The sequence below is a fragment of the Cnephaeus nilssonii genome, assembly GCF_951640355.1.
Source record: "Cnephaeus nilssonii genome assembly, chromosome: 15".
NCBI classification, from domain to species: Eukaryota; Metazoa; Chordata; class Mammalia; order Chiroptera; family Vespertilionidae; genus Cnephaeus; species Cnephaeus nilssonii.
The window spans coordinates 2,398,109-2,414,671 of NC_137086.1; the positions used below are offsets into that span (position 1 = coordinate 2,398,109).

At 46.4% G+C, this 16,563-nt stretch overlaps 1 protein-coding gene across 2 annotated transcripts in view; it reads right to left on the reverse strand.

The window, feature by feature from the left end:
• NOL10 (nucleolar protein 10) overlaps positions 1-16,563 on the reverse strand; it is a 72,585-nt gene that overhangs the window by 18,397 nt on the left and 37,625 nt on the right. For both annotated transcript variants that reach the window (XR_013814615.1, XM_079791793.1), the window contains exons 14-19: positions 10,719-10,845; positions 7,790-7,869; positions 7,500-7,598; positions 6,450-6,539; positions 1,049-1,222; positions 557-804 (exon numbers count right to left, since the gene is read on the reverse strand). Coding sequence is in view for 1 of the 2 variants with exons in the window: in XM_079791793.1 (XP_079647919.1) it covers positions 557-804; positions 1,049-1,222; positions 6,450-6,539; positions 7,500-7,598; positions 7,790-7,869; positions 10,719-10,845 (818 nt within the window). In the remaining variant the exon portion in view is untranslated. The remainder of the gene's footprint in view (positions 1-556; positions 805-1,048; positions 1,223-6,449; positions 6,540-7,499; positions 7,599-7,789; positions 7,870-10,718; positions 10,846-16,563) is intronic.

Below are 16,563 nucleotides of genomic sequence, written 5' to 3' on the forward strand. Positions count from 1 at the left end.
GCATTTACATCATGGGGCGGGTTGGAATAGATCCGATCCTTACTTTAGCTGACACACCTTCCCTGGCTCCCCAGTGCTGGGCACACAGTGGCTACTGGGAATCTCTCAGAGATTTCCCCACATTGGTGACCGAGGTGTCGGATTCCATGCGATAGGGGCTTTGACACAACTTACGCAACCTACGGGGGTAGGCATCACTGAGATCCTAATTTTTCACAATAACTTGTTGTTAAGAGGCAAGAAATGTTACCTCAATGGCCACTGTCCGAAAGACTGTGATCGAGGGGGCCCGATGGGGAAAAACAAGGGCACCAGGAGTGTGGTTTTGCAGCATAAACACGTCCTAGTATACATTTACCAGCAGCTAGGCTACCCTGCCTCTCACTGCATGCACACTGCCCCTCAGGAAGTTGTGAAAGAGAATCATCATGAGACCAGGGCTCCCCGAGGCCCGTGATGCTCCCCTCCCGGAACCCAAAGCCTGGGGTGCCATGCTTAGGGCCCCGCGCCCGGGGAAAGCAAGGCCCTGCCAGCCAGCGCGAGGGCGTGCACTCACTTCCTCAGCTTCTGCTTGGTGGCAGAGTCTCTGAAGCTTCTGAACTCTTCGCCTGCTTTGATCTCATAGAACTGGGGCCTGAGGACCGTCTGCTGGTCCTCCCGGAGCCGCTCCTGCCGCCTCGCCCTCTCCTCCTGCTGCAGCAGCCGGCGCTGCTTCCTGACCTCGTCGACCCAGCCCTTCTCATCATCGGAGCTCTCAGAACTTTCCGCATCGCTCGGCCTTCCTTCCGGCTCTTCCTCCTCTTCCTGAAAGTAAAAATAGTCAGCAGCAGCCCCTCTCCCCCACCAAACACCGGCCCATTCTTGCTTTTAAATAGCATTAGCCCCTCGGAGTACGTGACAGCGCACGCATCGGGAAAATGCCCGGAACGGCCAAGGTGCACTGCGGAGCCGCAGGTCACACACTCACATCTCAGCTCCGCTCAGCCCCTCGGAGCACAGAGACGCTCACACGACAGAAGCAGTGGCAACACAAGGAACAGGACATTACCTTTCCAGGGTGTTCTTGTTGCTCCAGGAGTCTCAGTTTCTTCTTCCTTTTCTCACTAATTTTTGAAACAAGTGGATTCAGAAGCCTAAATTCTTCACTCTCTTCGTCTACTTGGAAGTCAGGGTTCTCAAACATGACTTTAAACCGATCGTCGGTGAGAATATTAGGAAGGCTCTGTAAAAAGAACATAAACATTTATAGTTAACACCTGAATAAAGTCTGACCAGAAAGATGGCTTTAAAACGTTTCACTCAACTATAAATTAATAAGCTGCATGAGGCATAACTTAGCAAATTATTATGCCATTTTTTTAGAATTAGTTTTCAGAACTGATTCATAGATGGCAGGCCTTACTTGGCCATCACACATATGAGCTAGGAACAAGCCTTTCTGACTAAGTTTATGCTTAATACATTAGAAAGAATTTCCTTCAGTAACATTTTCAAGAAAATATATGTTTTTGAAACCTGGCTTAAGTATAGCTACTATCCTGAATTAAAATAGTGAAAAAAAAGGAAAGAAAAAAAAAAAAAAAAGAAGGAAAAGTAAAATTAGTGAGTCTTTCAACTTCGTTCCAAAACCAGGAGAGGAAGCACATGGGCAGCAGTCAAAGATGAACCGGGGGCAGGGGGGGGGGGGGGGGCCTGTGTGCGAGTCACTGCTCCAGCTGAGCTCCTGGGAAACAGGGCCATTCCCATCCCTTCTAGAACACAGAAACATGTTTAAGGAACACGGCGCTAGACTCTTAAGAGTTTCTCTTCTCTAAAACAAATAAATTGCTTTGCCTAAAACAAGCAGGAGTTGGAGGAACAATTATAAAATGAAAACTCTTCCGACCCAGCTGGGAAAATACTTTCCCAGAGACTTTCCCGCGTCTAATTGTGTGTGTTCAGAGGATAAGGTGCCGGGAGTGATGTTCTACAGGAGTTTACAAGTGTCTGGCTAGTGATCCGCCTATAAATACTCATGTAAGTACACCAAACACTTGCCATTCACCTTTGGAAAACATCTGTAAGTATTGTTTATATCTAAGCCCGACCTCAAAGAAGTAGATCTGCAGATCTGAGTAGGGTGCTCATTAATGCTTTTCCCAACATAGTAATACATCTGAGGAATGTTTGACATTTAAAACAAATTAATTATTCCAATGCTATGACAGCCGGGAAATTAGGCGATGCCGACTTCTGAGAAAAGACGGTGGTTTCAGCACAAGCGTCATCTCTGCTAGAACCCCACCCGCTGAAAACGCGGGAAGGGGGCTTCACCAAGCCTTTAGGGTGCAGAGGCCAGCAAAGGGAACGGGGCAAGGAGGTTCTGGAAGCAAGAGAGGAAGGCCTAGGAGCTGGGCTCTCCAGCCGAGACTTCGGGGGCAGGGGAAGCGGTTGGCACGGAGGAGATGCCACCCACCCTGCCCCCTGCCCCCTGCAGCCCTCTGGGCTCTAGTGCTCATTCTCAGAAGGCTGGTGGCTGGGCTGTCGTTCTCCAACAGGAGAATCTGACCAACCAGGAGAAAGGCCGTAAATAAAGTGTCTAAACAGTGTCTCTGGAGCGTCGCCCATGAAACAGCGTGGCCAGGCCACCACTCAGAGCCTGCGGGCCTGCCGCCGCCTGGACGCTTCGTTCCGCTCTCTATCCTTCACTCGAGTACGGACACACGGCCACGGACCACAGCGGAGAGAAACCCCTTCAGTTTCTCCCCGGAGAACTTCCCAGTGGAAGAACCCGAGTTTCAGGACTGAAAGGGCCACCAAGCAGCCAGCCCCGCCGCGTGACACAGAGCCAGCCACGGGCTCCCCGCACTCTTTCCTGCTCTCTCTTGTTTTGAGGAGAAAACCCTAAGGAACTTCCTGAGGAAAAGCAGCAACGAGGGCCATTTGTTATTGTCCAGCACCTGCAGGTGTGACATCTCTGCACCCTCCCGACTGCCTGACGCACGTCTGGCTGGAAGCCACGTCCCTCAGGTCACTGCGGTCCCCACAGTCTGCATCCACCGTGGGGAGCGGGGAGCGGATCCCCAGGACGACGGCTGTGGAGCAGGATTCCCGGATGCCCAGGCCGGATGGAGCAGGGCAGGAAGATGTAGGAGAGGCTGGTCAGGAAAATAAAATTAATCTAACTACTGATCTTCACATACGTTTCTTGAGATGCAGTTGAGACAGCGGGCAAAGAATTGAGGGCTAAGTAGTGATGACAACAGAGAAAACAAACAAGAAGCCCATTATCAAGTCCAGGGAAGACCAGGGCCGTGCAGGAAGTGCGATCGGGAAGTGTGCTCCCGCTGGATGTGAAGAACATCTGCATGGTCACAACCACAAACTGCCCAACTCCAACTTACCCCGTTACAGAGGATGTTAGTGGGAGGCAGGTAAGGGAAGACAATGCCTGGCATTTAACAGTCAAGAAGCAGCACTATTAAGAGACACAGAGTTTTACACCAAAATAATCAGCTAAAAGGGGTTTATCTCAGGAGAAGTGGAAATGGGGGAGGGGGAGAGAAGGGACAGTAAGGCGGGAGGGGGAAGAAGAGGAGGAAAGGACAGAGGGGTAGTCAACATTCTTAACAAACCTTGGAGAAATATTAGGTTTTTAAACTATGTGTGTACCACTATTATAACAACAATTTTTAATTGGTACTAAAAAGATTTTTAAATAATACTTTGGACGTTGGAATTGATCTGATGCAACCCAGTGTCTATGCACGGTTATACCTTTCCCCTAGAGATGAACTGTTCCTTTAATATAAACTCCTAATGGTACAGGATAACCCCCGAGGCTGGAAGGACGCCTCCTCCCTGGTCTCCAGGCCACAGGGTACACTGGGCCCGGAGGAGTCGCGCCGGCAATACTGACTGAGCGGCTGCAGGATCCCAGAGAAGTACGTTCCTAGAGACCTAAAGGCAACAGCAAAAGGCTGGCAGAAAAGGCCCAGAGGCAGAAAATGATACTCCTCACCATCAAACCCGCACAGAACAAACTGTCCTGGTGCCGGGCCTGGCCAGCTCCTGGTGCGCTGGGAGCTCCGCACACCGTTGCTGCAAGGACAGATGAACCGTTTTCAATGGAACGAACACCAGCACACCTCTGAGCCTGGACAGGGTCCAGAAGACGCTACGTGGTGGGTCACTTTCCGCTGCAGGTCCAACATCAACTGACGGTAAACATCTTGCTAGACTTTATGTTATTAGCGGTAGCAACATCTGGGAACATATTTCACTGTCTGACTCCATGCAGGCTCGGTTGGTGCCAAAGCGGAACCTAGCTGCACCTCATGGCTTTCAAATCGGGAATTATCAGAGCTGCCACAGCTCTTGAGAGTTTGAAGAGCCGAGTTCAAAGGCAAGACTAATGAACTGCTGATGGATTTAACAATTCTTTCAAGTATTTTTTACAATTATAATGAAGGATTCTTTCTTTAGTTCCGGGATGGTTTTTAAAGTCTTCATTTTAATTAGATAACATTATTAAACAGCAAATCATACGAACTTTAACAGCAGCCTCGGGTGTTTAGAAGACTCTAAAGCATTTCTGAACAGAAACTGAACTCTGACAACAGGGCCTGATTTGGGTCCACAGCCACCGAAAAGCAAACTCGGGGCGCATTTGACAGATAGCGCTTTCTAGCGCAATTCAACCGGGCGGCAGCCAGAGCCAGTTGGGGCGTCCAGCAGCCGGAGAGAAGCAGCTGTCTGATGAAGGTGAGGGTCTCTAAGTTCTTCCTCACACTTGCAGGAGAAACAGTACAGAGCCGGTGCTGCTTACAGGATGATCCGATTCATATTTTGACAAAAAAAATTTAAAAGCACAGGCAGTCATGATTTTTCCCACCCATCACTCTGCCTGTTTCCTATCACTTACTTGTTAAAAACTACAGAGAGAACAGAGAGAGAATAAACAAGCCAACAAAAAGCTGAGCGCTCAACGCAGCTGCCCAAAGTTGCAAGGATCAGGCCACTGACTCAGATTCAGGTCCCGCAGGCTCCTGAGAAGGAAGCGACCTTCTCAACTCCTAGCACTAACCACGCTCGGGTGCCTGCCGCCTGGCTAAGCAGATGAGGAGAGAGCACTGGGGCGGAAGTCTTCATACAGCTGCAAAGTCAGACCGCCCCCCCCTCCCCGCTCCCGAGAATATCGGTTACAGAAAACACCCAATTTTACGACTGATCTTTGTCTATTTTCCCATTAGCAGAGTAAGGCACAGTTAAAGGTTAAGCATGCACACTCCCAATATGCCAATTCTAAGTAAAAATTGGTTACTTCTGCAATTATAAATAAATCTAGCTACAGCAAAAGAACAACATTTAACAATAAAAAGACTAATTATAGTCCAGCTGACATGGCTCAGTGGTTGAGCGTCGACCTATGAACCAGGAGGTCATGGTTTGATTGCTGGTCAGGGCATATGCCCAGGTTGCGGGCGTGATCCCCAGTGTGGGGTGTACAGGAAGCAGCTGATCAATGATTCTCTCTCATCACTGATGTTTCTATCTATCTCTCCCTCTCCCTTCCTCTCTAAAATCAATAAAAAATATATATATTAAAAATATCATAATTCATCCACAACATAGAATATAAAGCTCTCAAAAATATTTACAAAGAAATTTTAATAAAATGGGAAGCTACTTGTGTTATTTTATGAAACCAGGATAAATATTTCATATATACAACTAGAGGCCCAGTGCATGATTGAATCATGCACGTGTAGGGTCCCCTACACGCTTTCGATCACGGGGGAGCTGGGTGCCTGTCCGCTGGTGCCTGAGCGGACAGGAAACCAGCTCCCACGCTTTTGCTTTCGATCGCTGGTGCACCAGGCCTTTCAGAAGCCTCCGGCGCTGCGAAGGCTTCTGAAAGGCCTGGTGCCTGAGCGGACAGGCACCCAGCTCCCCCGCTTTTGATGGTCCGCGGTGGGATGTGAGCTTGCTGCCCCAGAGGCCCCTTCTGTGCCGCAGCACAGCCATGGCACAGACGCTGAGCTCGAGCCGCCGCTGGCGACGCGAGCTCAGCGTCCCGCCGGCCCAATCGGCCACCCCAGCCACCTGGAGTCCCGCCCCCCCGCGCCTCCTGGCCAATCGCGGGCATAGCGAAGGTACGGTCAATTTGCATATTTGTCTATTATTAGGTAGGATAGTGTCTTGCTAGTATAGTTTATAATTTTAAGAGAAATAAGACAGGAAAGAAATTCACTAAAATATTAATGCTGCTTTCCTCCAGGGGGAGTTATATGGGTGACCCCCTTACATTCTTTTCTATTTTATAAATGTCCCATACTGACTATATACTATCTTCTAAGTCGGGGAAAAAACAAGTGTATTTTTAAAGTAAAAATAAAAAAACTCTAAGTTACTATCAAGAAAATGTAGGAGCAATTTATCAATATTGTCTCCGCCTTAGAAAAGCTTACCTTAACTTTCTTTTTCCACGTAGATCTTTGCTTCTCCTCCTCCTCCTCGATTAATTTCAGCGCCAGCTCTTTGTTAACTTTTGGCAATTTCTAAGAGAGGAAAAGACAAGCTGTGTTAAAACACCTACATTTTAGCGTTGAAGGTTAAGCAAAGCTGAACAAAAGCACTCGCCATCCCAGCCTTTCCTTGCCACTGCGCGCTCACGCTTCACTCTCTAACAAACACTTAACAGCACCCTGGAAAAGGGAAGAAGCAGGCTTTTGCACTGAAGGAGTGTGTGTCATTTTTAAGCAGCGTTCGTTAGAACTGACTGGACGTGTGGGGGATGCCTTCATCGAGAGGGGCAGCTAGGGGCCTGGGAGGTAGGAGAGGCGGCTTGCTCGTCCCCACCTGCTTGTTGCTGGGTTGGCATCGCACGAAGACACTTTTCAGCCTGGCAGCACCAGGTGGTTCCAGGGGGCAGGGGGTCCCAGGAGCACCCTCGTCCTCCCGGAGGCCCTCAGCCCAGCAGCTGCCCTCAGAGGTCTGTGCCCAGCCCTGAGCCTGAGCTCCATGGGAACTCTTCCTGCAGCCCGGCCTCGCTTCTCAATCCTCGTGTCCTTGTCTTTTCAGTTCTCTACTGCCTGGTTAACATTCTTGACATTCAGTTCTCTCTGCGAACATGACTAGAGTGGTCTGACTGCTCCCTGGACCCTGACATGGTCTAATGCCTACTTCCTGCGACCCAAACAGCCAGCCGGAGACTCAGCCTGATGTCAGTAAGCAGTGGAGATGAGCAAAGGCCCAGCACTCCAGAATCCGAGCAGCCACTGGCAAACACCGCCGACTTTCTTAGGGTTGACAACACCAGTCCCCCTGGCATGATTTCCCACGATACCATTGCCACAGAGTCCATAATGACAAAACCCTCGTGATAAATAAAACATAATACCAAAAAAATTAGCAAAAGATGGAAAAACTCAGAAATGGATGACAGGCTTCTTTGGAACAATAACATGAAAATTAAGTACTTTTTCTCTGGCAAATTCAATGGTGAATACAATATTTACCTTTAATTGGACTCTCTGTGCCCGTGTTTCTTCTATCTTCTGTCGGATCTTATCTTTCCTATATTCTTCATAAGCGAATGGATTTACCATCAGTTTCACCTTTTCAAAGTAAAAAAAATTTAAAGAATTGTATTTAGCAACACATTTCATATTCACCATAACTACTATGTCAGAGAACAGACAGATCTCTTACAAATCATGAGTATGTTTTATGAAAATGCAAATCAGCAGAGAAGAAATGTCTATAGATTGCTCATTAGTCCCTAAAGTAACTGCACTTTTGTACTTACCTTGTGATAGAGTCTTATGTCCATGAAAAATCCATGCATGTATGCCCGGAGAAAAGGGGATCCGATGAGATGCGTGAGCCCTGGGGGAGTCAATCAGAAGAGGGCAGGCCCTTAGGGAAGCTCTTACAGTAATGACTGACATTCACTTAGGATGTTCAGGCACTGTCCGCCTCAGTCACCAAGTAGCCGAAAGAGGTACCATTATTATTGCCACTTTACAGATGATGAAACCAAGGCATATGAGGTGAAGTCCGCTGGCCAAGTCACAGGAGAGGTGGGATGTGGGCCCACGTCAGTCTGTCTCCAATCTCATGACATTGGCCACTGTGCTCCCCGCCCAGCACTTCCCGCAGACATAGTATTCCACGGACACATTTTGGAAAATACCATGTTATAGGATCTGGTAAAGGCCATAGCTGGGAAAAGTCAGCACTTATAGAAAGCCTTACTTCTACTTTTAATATAAATTATTGAAAAGGCTTTATATATGATGGTAAAATCCGTTGAAAAATGATAACCAATGGCTTATTTAATATTAAACTATATTTCTAGTATAACTTTTGTTGAATATCATATCTATTTGTACAGTTTTAAAAATGGACAGTACAATTACATTTTAACAAAATATATCTAAACCTTTTTAACTACCCTCCTCACCTAAAACAAACAGTAAAGAAACTGAAAAAGCAGCCAAAAGTACTAAAATGATAAAGACGTTTACTGTCCGAGTGAAGAAGGGGTGGGTCTGACATCCGGCCACTGTGAAAATCACAGACACTGAGAAAGACCCTTCGGCAGGAGGCGCCTATTTCACCCCGTTTCATTCATGAGTCTCCTTTAAAAGGGCTCAATACAACTCTTTTCTTTTTTTAAAATATACTTCATTGGTTTTTTACAGAGAGGAAGGGAGAGGGCTAGAGAGTTAGAAACATCGATCAGCTGCCTCCTGCACACCCCCCACTGGGGATGTGCCCGCAACCAAGGTACATGCCCTTGACCGGAATCCAAACTGGGACCTTTCAGTCCGCAGGCCGACGCTCTATCCCCTGAGCCAAACCGGTCAGGGCCAACTCTTTTCTTTTTAAACATTACAATTTAAAGAGCTATTAGTTAATTATTTTCTTGTAAATTTGCATGAGGCATTAGGAAAAAAAAACAACCAAAGGAATAAAAAATAAGAGATAAATCCATTTTCCTACTTGATGCAATCTGTGTAATCTATAGTTGGCCTTTCAATATAAAATGTATATTTTTACATATAAAATTTTTAAATGTATCTAAACTCCAACTATCAGTTTTTTTTCCTTTTAATTTTGACTCTCCGGAAATCTGGGGGGAAATGTCTCCTTTTTTCCCTTTATCCCTTTGCCACGGGGCTTCTAATGTTAAACGTTTGCCTGTCTCTCCCATCTGGAGTTTATCTCCGTAAGGCTCCTATCTGACAGGCAGGAGTGGAGCGAACAGGCTGGCTGGGGAAACCCTGCTGTGTGTCTGGGCAGATCACCTTCAGCAACACGCACGTTCACACCGTGCTGGAAGCGTGCTTGCTCCGTTCCCCGGGAGGAGCTGAAGGGATGGCCGGGACAGAAGTTCCTTACCAAAGCACAAAACGTAAAGCGCCTTTCTGATGGGACTGGGTAGGAAACATTCTGCCCAGATCACCTGTGCTATGAGATATGGGATAAAAATAAAGTTTAAGAGACTCTATTCATCTATTTACTGCAGGATTCTTTTTTCACATTCAACTGCAGTTGTACAGCTACTTGCTCCGAAGTCAGCTAAGCTGCCTACTCGTGTGGAGAGCAGACCCTCTGTGCCTTCGCATCCTCAGGAACCAGCCATGGAGTCTTTCCCCCCATCGAACCAGAGTCGCTGGGCTAAACATGTTCTTCCGCGAGGCTGGCGTGGCTGAGGTGAAGAGCATGGACTCACGGTCTGTCTCCCAACCCGCACATTCACTACCACGGAGGCCTGTGGCAGCTTCCTTTAACCTGTGTCTCCGTTTCCTCACCTAAGAGATGGAACCGTGATGGCATCCACTGCACAGAGCTGTGAGGACTGATGAGGAAATTCCGCCTGGCACACGTAAGCCCCATTCAAGTGTGGATATTATTAAGAGGCCTTTCTGGGTTTGTAGTCTTTAACCCTGAAGTACCTATTAAGGTCTCCATATTGAGGAGTCAATCTATGGGTTCTAAATTATGAATCAGGTCTTTTTAAAAGCAGACCCGACAGTGAGCCAGAAATCATTTACTTGCAGTCTCTAAGATTGTTCAAAACCTCATTATATTCAAATAGTACCTGAAAAAATGAATCATCGCCTCTCTCTCTCTCTCTCTCTCTCTCTCTCTCTCTCTCTCCTTACCCAAGGATATTTTTTCCATTGATTTTTGCAGAGAGAGTGGAATGGAAAGAAGAGGGGGGGTGAAGGGGGGGAGAGAGAGAGAGACAGAGAGAGAGAGAAACATCTATGTGAGAGAGGCATATTGATTGGTTGCCTCTGGCCTGTGCCCTGACTGGAGCCGGGGATCAACCTGCAACCCAGGTTCATGCCTTTGACCAGGAATCAAACCCATGACCCTTGAGTCCGCAGGCCAATGCTCTAACCACTTAGCACAACTGGCCAGGGCAATCACTGTTTTCTTGACAGATGTATTTTCTATATACAGGTAGTATGCTAAAAAAAGTATTCCTTCTTTAAGATGCAAAAACCTTCAGTAGGTTGAACTTATCTGAACCTTTCTCTAAGCACAGACTACAAATTTAACAATATGTACTGTGTTTAATATCTGATTTGGCAGAAAGAGAAGATTTGGAAAATCAGATAAACGTTGACGCCACCACTTCTAAAATGTTCAAAATTCCCCTCCCCGAAACAAGTAGAAATAACGTAATTTTATAACCAGTTTATCCTAATTTCTTTTCTTACCTAAGTTCTCAAGGTCCTTCCTGGTGACGAACTTGTAATCGTCGTACACCGTGCTTTCGGGGTTCTCTTCCAACTCTTCCGTCAAGTTGTCCAGGAAGGAGCACCACCTGGGAGCGGGGCCCAACACCTGCCGGCGACAAACGGTCAGCGAACGGACCTGCTCAGTCACCGAGTCAGCGCTTTTACAGCAGGTCTCCTCAAACAGAAGCCCAAACCCTGGGTTCCATCAGAAGTACTGAGAACAACTGCACACTCAACAATACCTAATGGGAGAGACGAAAAGTACGAAACACCTAGGCTTGTAAAGGGGAAATCTCACTTAGGTTGGGATACAGAGATAGTAATGAGTATTCTTACATCAGAACTATGGGAATATAAGTAACAGGCACTTATAATAAAAGTCATCCATTCACTTATCACCTCGCGTATTCAAAACAATACTGGAATCTACAGGAGTACTTTGGGTATACCAGGTTTTTTAAGTTTGCCACTCATGAAAAACAAAAGTCGAAAATGAAAATTACCTTTTTTTCAGGGGTTTCAACTAATTACTTGATAATTATACCTGCTCTTATATGGTCCACTTCACTAATTCATTAAAAATTAAAATTCTGTGCAGAAAATTCTTCAGAATTAACCTGCATTGCAATGCCAGGACCCCCGGGTGAGTCCCGGTGAAAGGTTGAGGAACAGAGGACTGAGCAGTTTACACCCAATTAAAACATCCGAGTGAGTGGCGCTCAGGTTGTGACCCATGAACTGCTGGTGGCTTCTGACTTTCGGGCGCTGACGCAGACGCCTCCCTCCCAGGGGGAGGCTGACCCCAGAGGACGCTGGCCCCGTGGGGAGCTGTGCTGGTGAAATCCTCTCTGAGATGGGCTTTCCGGAGAGGACACGGGCCTGACACAATGCAACTTCCACTGCCTGCCTGCCTGCCTGCCTGCCGCGCATTCTGACAGTAATCAGTACACAGAAACCGTAACAGAAATGATGAATTCCAGCGTAAACCGTGGGGAGAAGGAAGGTGGGAGGAAGAGTTATAACAAAGAAAGGGGCCCCCTAACGCCCTCTGCAATAAAAAAAGACATTAGGTACAGCCGTATTACCTTTCCTGATTAGAAAGGATGCCCCCGCCCCCTCCCCGCCCCCACAGCTAACGGCGATGGGCTGGTGAACACGAAAAACAACTCTTAGTGAGCACAGGAGTCCTATTGAGAAGTTTCAGGTTAGCATAGTCTGCACAGTTTTAAAAGCAGAGATTATATACGCCAAGTGGCTTGACTCTAATCCTAGAAAACTAACCTTCAAGAAATGCAAGGCATCTTTTAAAAATAATTCAATGTACAACACTTTTTGAAGAAACTGCTAGGATTTAAAGTAACTGAGGACAGTAGTTGCAGCCACCAAGTACCGATGCCACATCCTCGCCCACGGGAAGCACGAGAGCACCGTGCAACCCGCCATGCCGGGGTCTCCGGGAGCAGCGTCGAGTCTGGCCGCAGCACAGACGTGCGCACTTGCACACGAGCAGACACACTTAGTCGTTCAAAGCAATGCACTGAGCTCGCAGGGTCCACAGGGAGGACGGGGAGGGCTGCAGAAACCAGGCCAGTGGGACACTGAGGACATCTGAAAGGACTCAAGACGGAATGAACACCTGAGCAAGCTGGGAAAGCACGGCCCCGTCTGAGAGCGAGAGCTCAGGACCCCAACCACAGGGTCCCTGCTTCCACCAGCCACGGTCTCCCATGCCAAGCTCCCCACACCCTGGTGTCCGACCTCAGACAGCAGTCTTTCCTCTCAGACAGGAAGGAAGTACACCATCACCACTCCTCCAGAATGTGAGATCCACGGCACGGCCCCTTTGAGAGGAGGAACTTCATCTGCTTTAAACGATGAATTTCCAGGACCTACAACATTGCCTGCTAAGCAGTAGGTGGTCAATAAATATTTCTTAAATAAACCTGTCCATACAGAAAACATGCACTCATGAATTCATGTGAATAAGGTACTAAGACAATGTTTTAAATTGTCTAGTTGTCCGTATTCAGATAAAAACATTCAAATACCTCACTGTAACACTATTAGATCCGAGGACCCTTTTGGGTGAAGTCAGACCTCTTCTGCCTCCTGGCACGCAGGCACTGGTCACTACAAACCTCGCAATCAAGAGTTTCACCTTCGAACCTTAAATCAGTCATAAACACGGGCTGAAATATCAAAACAGCAGACCAGACCTGAACTCACTCTCACGGTCCTTTTCCATCATGTTCCACAAACGCCTTTTGATTCCAATGGACCTGCTCTAACTGCCTCTCAGGGACAGTCTGGTTATAGTAAATAACCTCTGCAATCAGTCATGGTCATTACATTTTATAGGAGGAAATATTTCCATCAAAAACAAAATGAAATTTAATGGGCTGATTTTATTAGCCACGTTTCCCTAGTTCCTTTTCAGAGGGAAAAAACACATCAGAACCACTATAACAAAGCTGGGATTACGGCTCTAAGTGGCATCAAACCTCAGGTTTATCCACAGAAGAGCTTTTCTCAAGGTCTACCATGAAGGTGCCCCAGCAGTGGCCGCACAGCCAGTGAGGGGGCGTACTCATGCGCACCGCTCTGCTGAACCCAGAATGGCCACAGTATTAATTAGAGGGTAAAAGTCCCCTGCTATCTTCATTCATGAATATATTAAACCTTCAACTAATCCTTAAAAATATATTAACTTACTTCCTAAATTTCAGGCTTTACAACTTTAAGAAAACATCTTTGAACCACTGGTATACTATTATTACTACCTCAAAAGTTTCTAGGTTTCCAGTATTGTCATTATATTGCTATTTTATACTAGAGGCCTGGTGCACAAAATGCATGCACTTGGGGGGTCCCTCAAGCCCAGCCTGCACCCTCTCACAGTCCAGGAGCCCTCAGGGGATGTCTGACTGACAGCTTAGGCCTGCTCCCAGGGCCTAAGCCGTCAGTCAGACACCCTTAGTGCTGCCATGGAGGTGGGAGAGGCTCCCGCCACCACTGCTGTGCTTGCAGCCGTGAGCCCGGCTTCTGGCTGAGCGGCGATCCCCCTGGGGGAGCACACTGACCACCAGGGGACAGCTCCTGCATTGAGCGTCTGCTCCCTGGTGGTCAGTGTGTGTCATAGCAACCAGTCATTCCACTGTTCGGTCAATTTGCATATTAGTCTTTTATTATATAGGATACTTCGGTCAAAATGAATTACTTGTTTATCTACATTTTTATGCACCTTAAGAGTTCTGTTTCAGAAAAAGGAATGTTCTATTTTAAACTTCTATTATCTGTTAATGTCCTTCTACTATTTATTTATAAAAATTTCCTAAAGTCACGAGTCAGTAAAAGTAGAGAACTGGGAATTGAGTCATTAAACTGCTATAAAGGGATATTATGGGTCCCTTAGCAACTTCAACGCCAATCTTGTCAGCCAATCTAAACGGAAATATTTGGTCCTCCAAAATAGGAAAGAATCTTTATCAACATGCTATGGGAAGGCCTCCACTCACATGGAGCCAAGTACTTGCCTGCTCTAACCCATGAGGCAGAAGAACCAGTGTTAACGTACATAAAAACACATGCCACGTGCCCGATCATTTGCCTCGATTACTACAATCTGCCTTTAAAATGTTAATTATGTTTAATTTTAAAACTCCAAATTCTCATGTACTCTGGTAATGGACAGACATGACTAAGGGTGGGAGGAAAGAGGATGAATATGAATATTCGGAGGGAGCTGACAGAGAAGGGCGCCCTCTTCTCCCACTGCACCTTTGAAAAACTGCTGTGCCAAACCCGGAGCTGTGCTAAGGAGAATAGAGAAGGGGGGGGAGGGGGGGGCGGAGGGGGGGGCGGCAAGGGAGGAGGGGACCTACCAGATGAACAGTTAAACAGATCAAGGGGGATGAAATAACCACCACAAAGTAAAGTATTATTAATATTATTGGGGGCAAAGACCCAAACTATACCAATTTAGTTTAAATGCCACTATTGTTCAAGTTACTTATAATGCTATGACAAAATAATTTTCCAATTGATTTCAGAGAGGAGGGGAGAAGGAGAGAGAGCCAGAAACATCACTGATGAGAGAGAATCACCGATCGGCCTCCTCCTACTGGGGACCGAGCCCACAACCTGGGCATGTGGCCCCGACCGGAACCGAACCCGGGACCCTCAGTGCCCAGGCCTACGCTCCATCCACTGAGCCAAACCAGGCAGGGCATTATTTCCTACTACTAATATAAAAGAAAATAATTAATAACATAGAACAGCAATTAAATTTGAAATTATCTTGTATTTTTAACTAATAATTAAAAAACTTCAGCAACTAAGAAAATTCTTAATTACTCCAGACTGTATCAACAGACAATAACTTTGAACGGAAATGAGCTTATGCGTGGGAGCTTTACCTGATATATAATTACATCAGGGCGTGTAGAAGTATATAATACATCCAAGCACATGCAGCTGAGTTTTTAAAATTTCTTTAAAACTTTGTTCAGCATGCATCACAGCAACCAGTGTGGAGTGCGGCCTATATGTGAATGCTAATCGGAAAGAGAACGATAATAGTGTCGGAGAGCATAGCTCACGTGGCTGAAGGGCTTAAGCATCTTCTTTTAAGTGCAGACAACAGAAATAGGCGCAGTGTATCTATGAAAGCAGGCAGTGGAATGAAATTCAACAGGAAAAGAGCTGTTTCACATACAGCAATCTTTGTGTGGAAGAACTAGATGGTTCTTAGTTTTCTTCATTCATTCAAAAGGTTACGTGAGCATTTACTAAAAGCAGTGCTAGCTGTCAAATATAAGTAAAACAAGTTTGGAAAACAATCAAGTACAATATGTTGTGATTGGTGCCACAGAAGAGAGATTTTTAAATGGTTCTGAGGACAGGAGATCAAGAGAGGAGACACGCTATCTTGAAAAACTCGCAGAGGTCATGATTTTATACTCAGTAAAACACAACTGCCATAGTTAGAATTTAATGCCACATAAAATTAGTTTTTTGCATTTTAAAAGGCAAGACAGCATGTATACTGTGTATTACAAAATGTCCTCCGTGGGTCTAGGCCAGTGGTCCATAATCAAGCACATCAGTATCGGTGATTTGGGATAAATAAAGCTAGAAAAAGCCTCATCTGCACATGGAAGGTTGAGTGTTAATGAAGCTCAGGTTCGGCTTTGCCAGCAATGAGTTACAAAAGCTTTTCCAGGGCTTTTTGGACTTCAGAATTGCAGCTCAGAGAGGATGGAGGTATATTATACCGTGAATATCACTGCCCACTATTATGATTAATGATAATTTTTCTAATTGCATAGCCTGCAACCTCCAGCAGGATTTTGCCAACTAAGAGGACCGACTCTGCGATATGTGAACTCACAACTTCCCTCCTGCTGCCTGAGAGGCCCACTAGCCCGGCATGCAGCTTCAGCTTCTGACAGCGGGGCCCAACAATAACTGACCACAGGCCCGAGACGGGAGAGCTGGGGGAGCCGAGGGAGTGGCTCGCTCTGAGGCATGTAATTGCATTTGCCACATAACGAGCTGCCTGATTGCACGCCCAAGTCTATGTGCATTTGTGAGTAATTATGAGTCATTTAAAGGTACTCTACTTGTCGCGCTTTGTTCACTCATTCCTAAAAATCAGATGAGCAAAGAGGCAGTTTAATTTCAACATTAATTTTAAAAGAAGAAAAATTACTACCTACTGTGATTTCAATTTTGATTTAGTGTCTGGAAAGTAACTTAGGCGCTGAGATGAAATCATCAGGATTGCTATGCCAGCCCATCGATCCGACAGCTCCTCTCTGCAGGG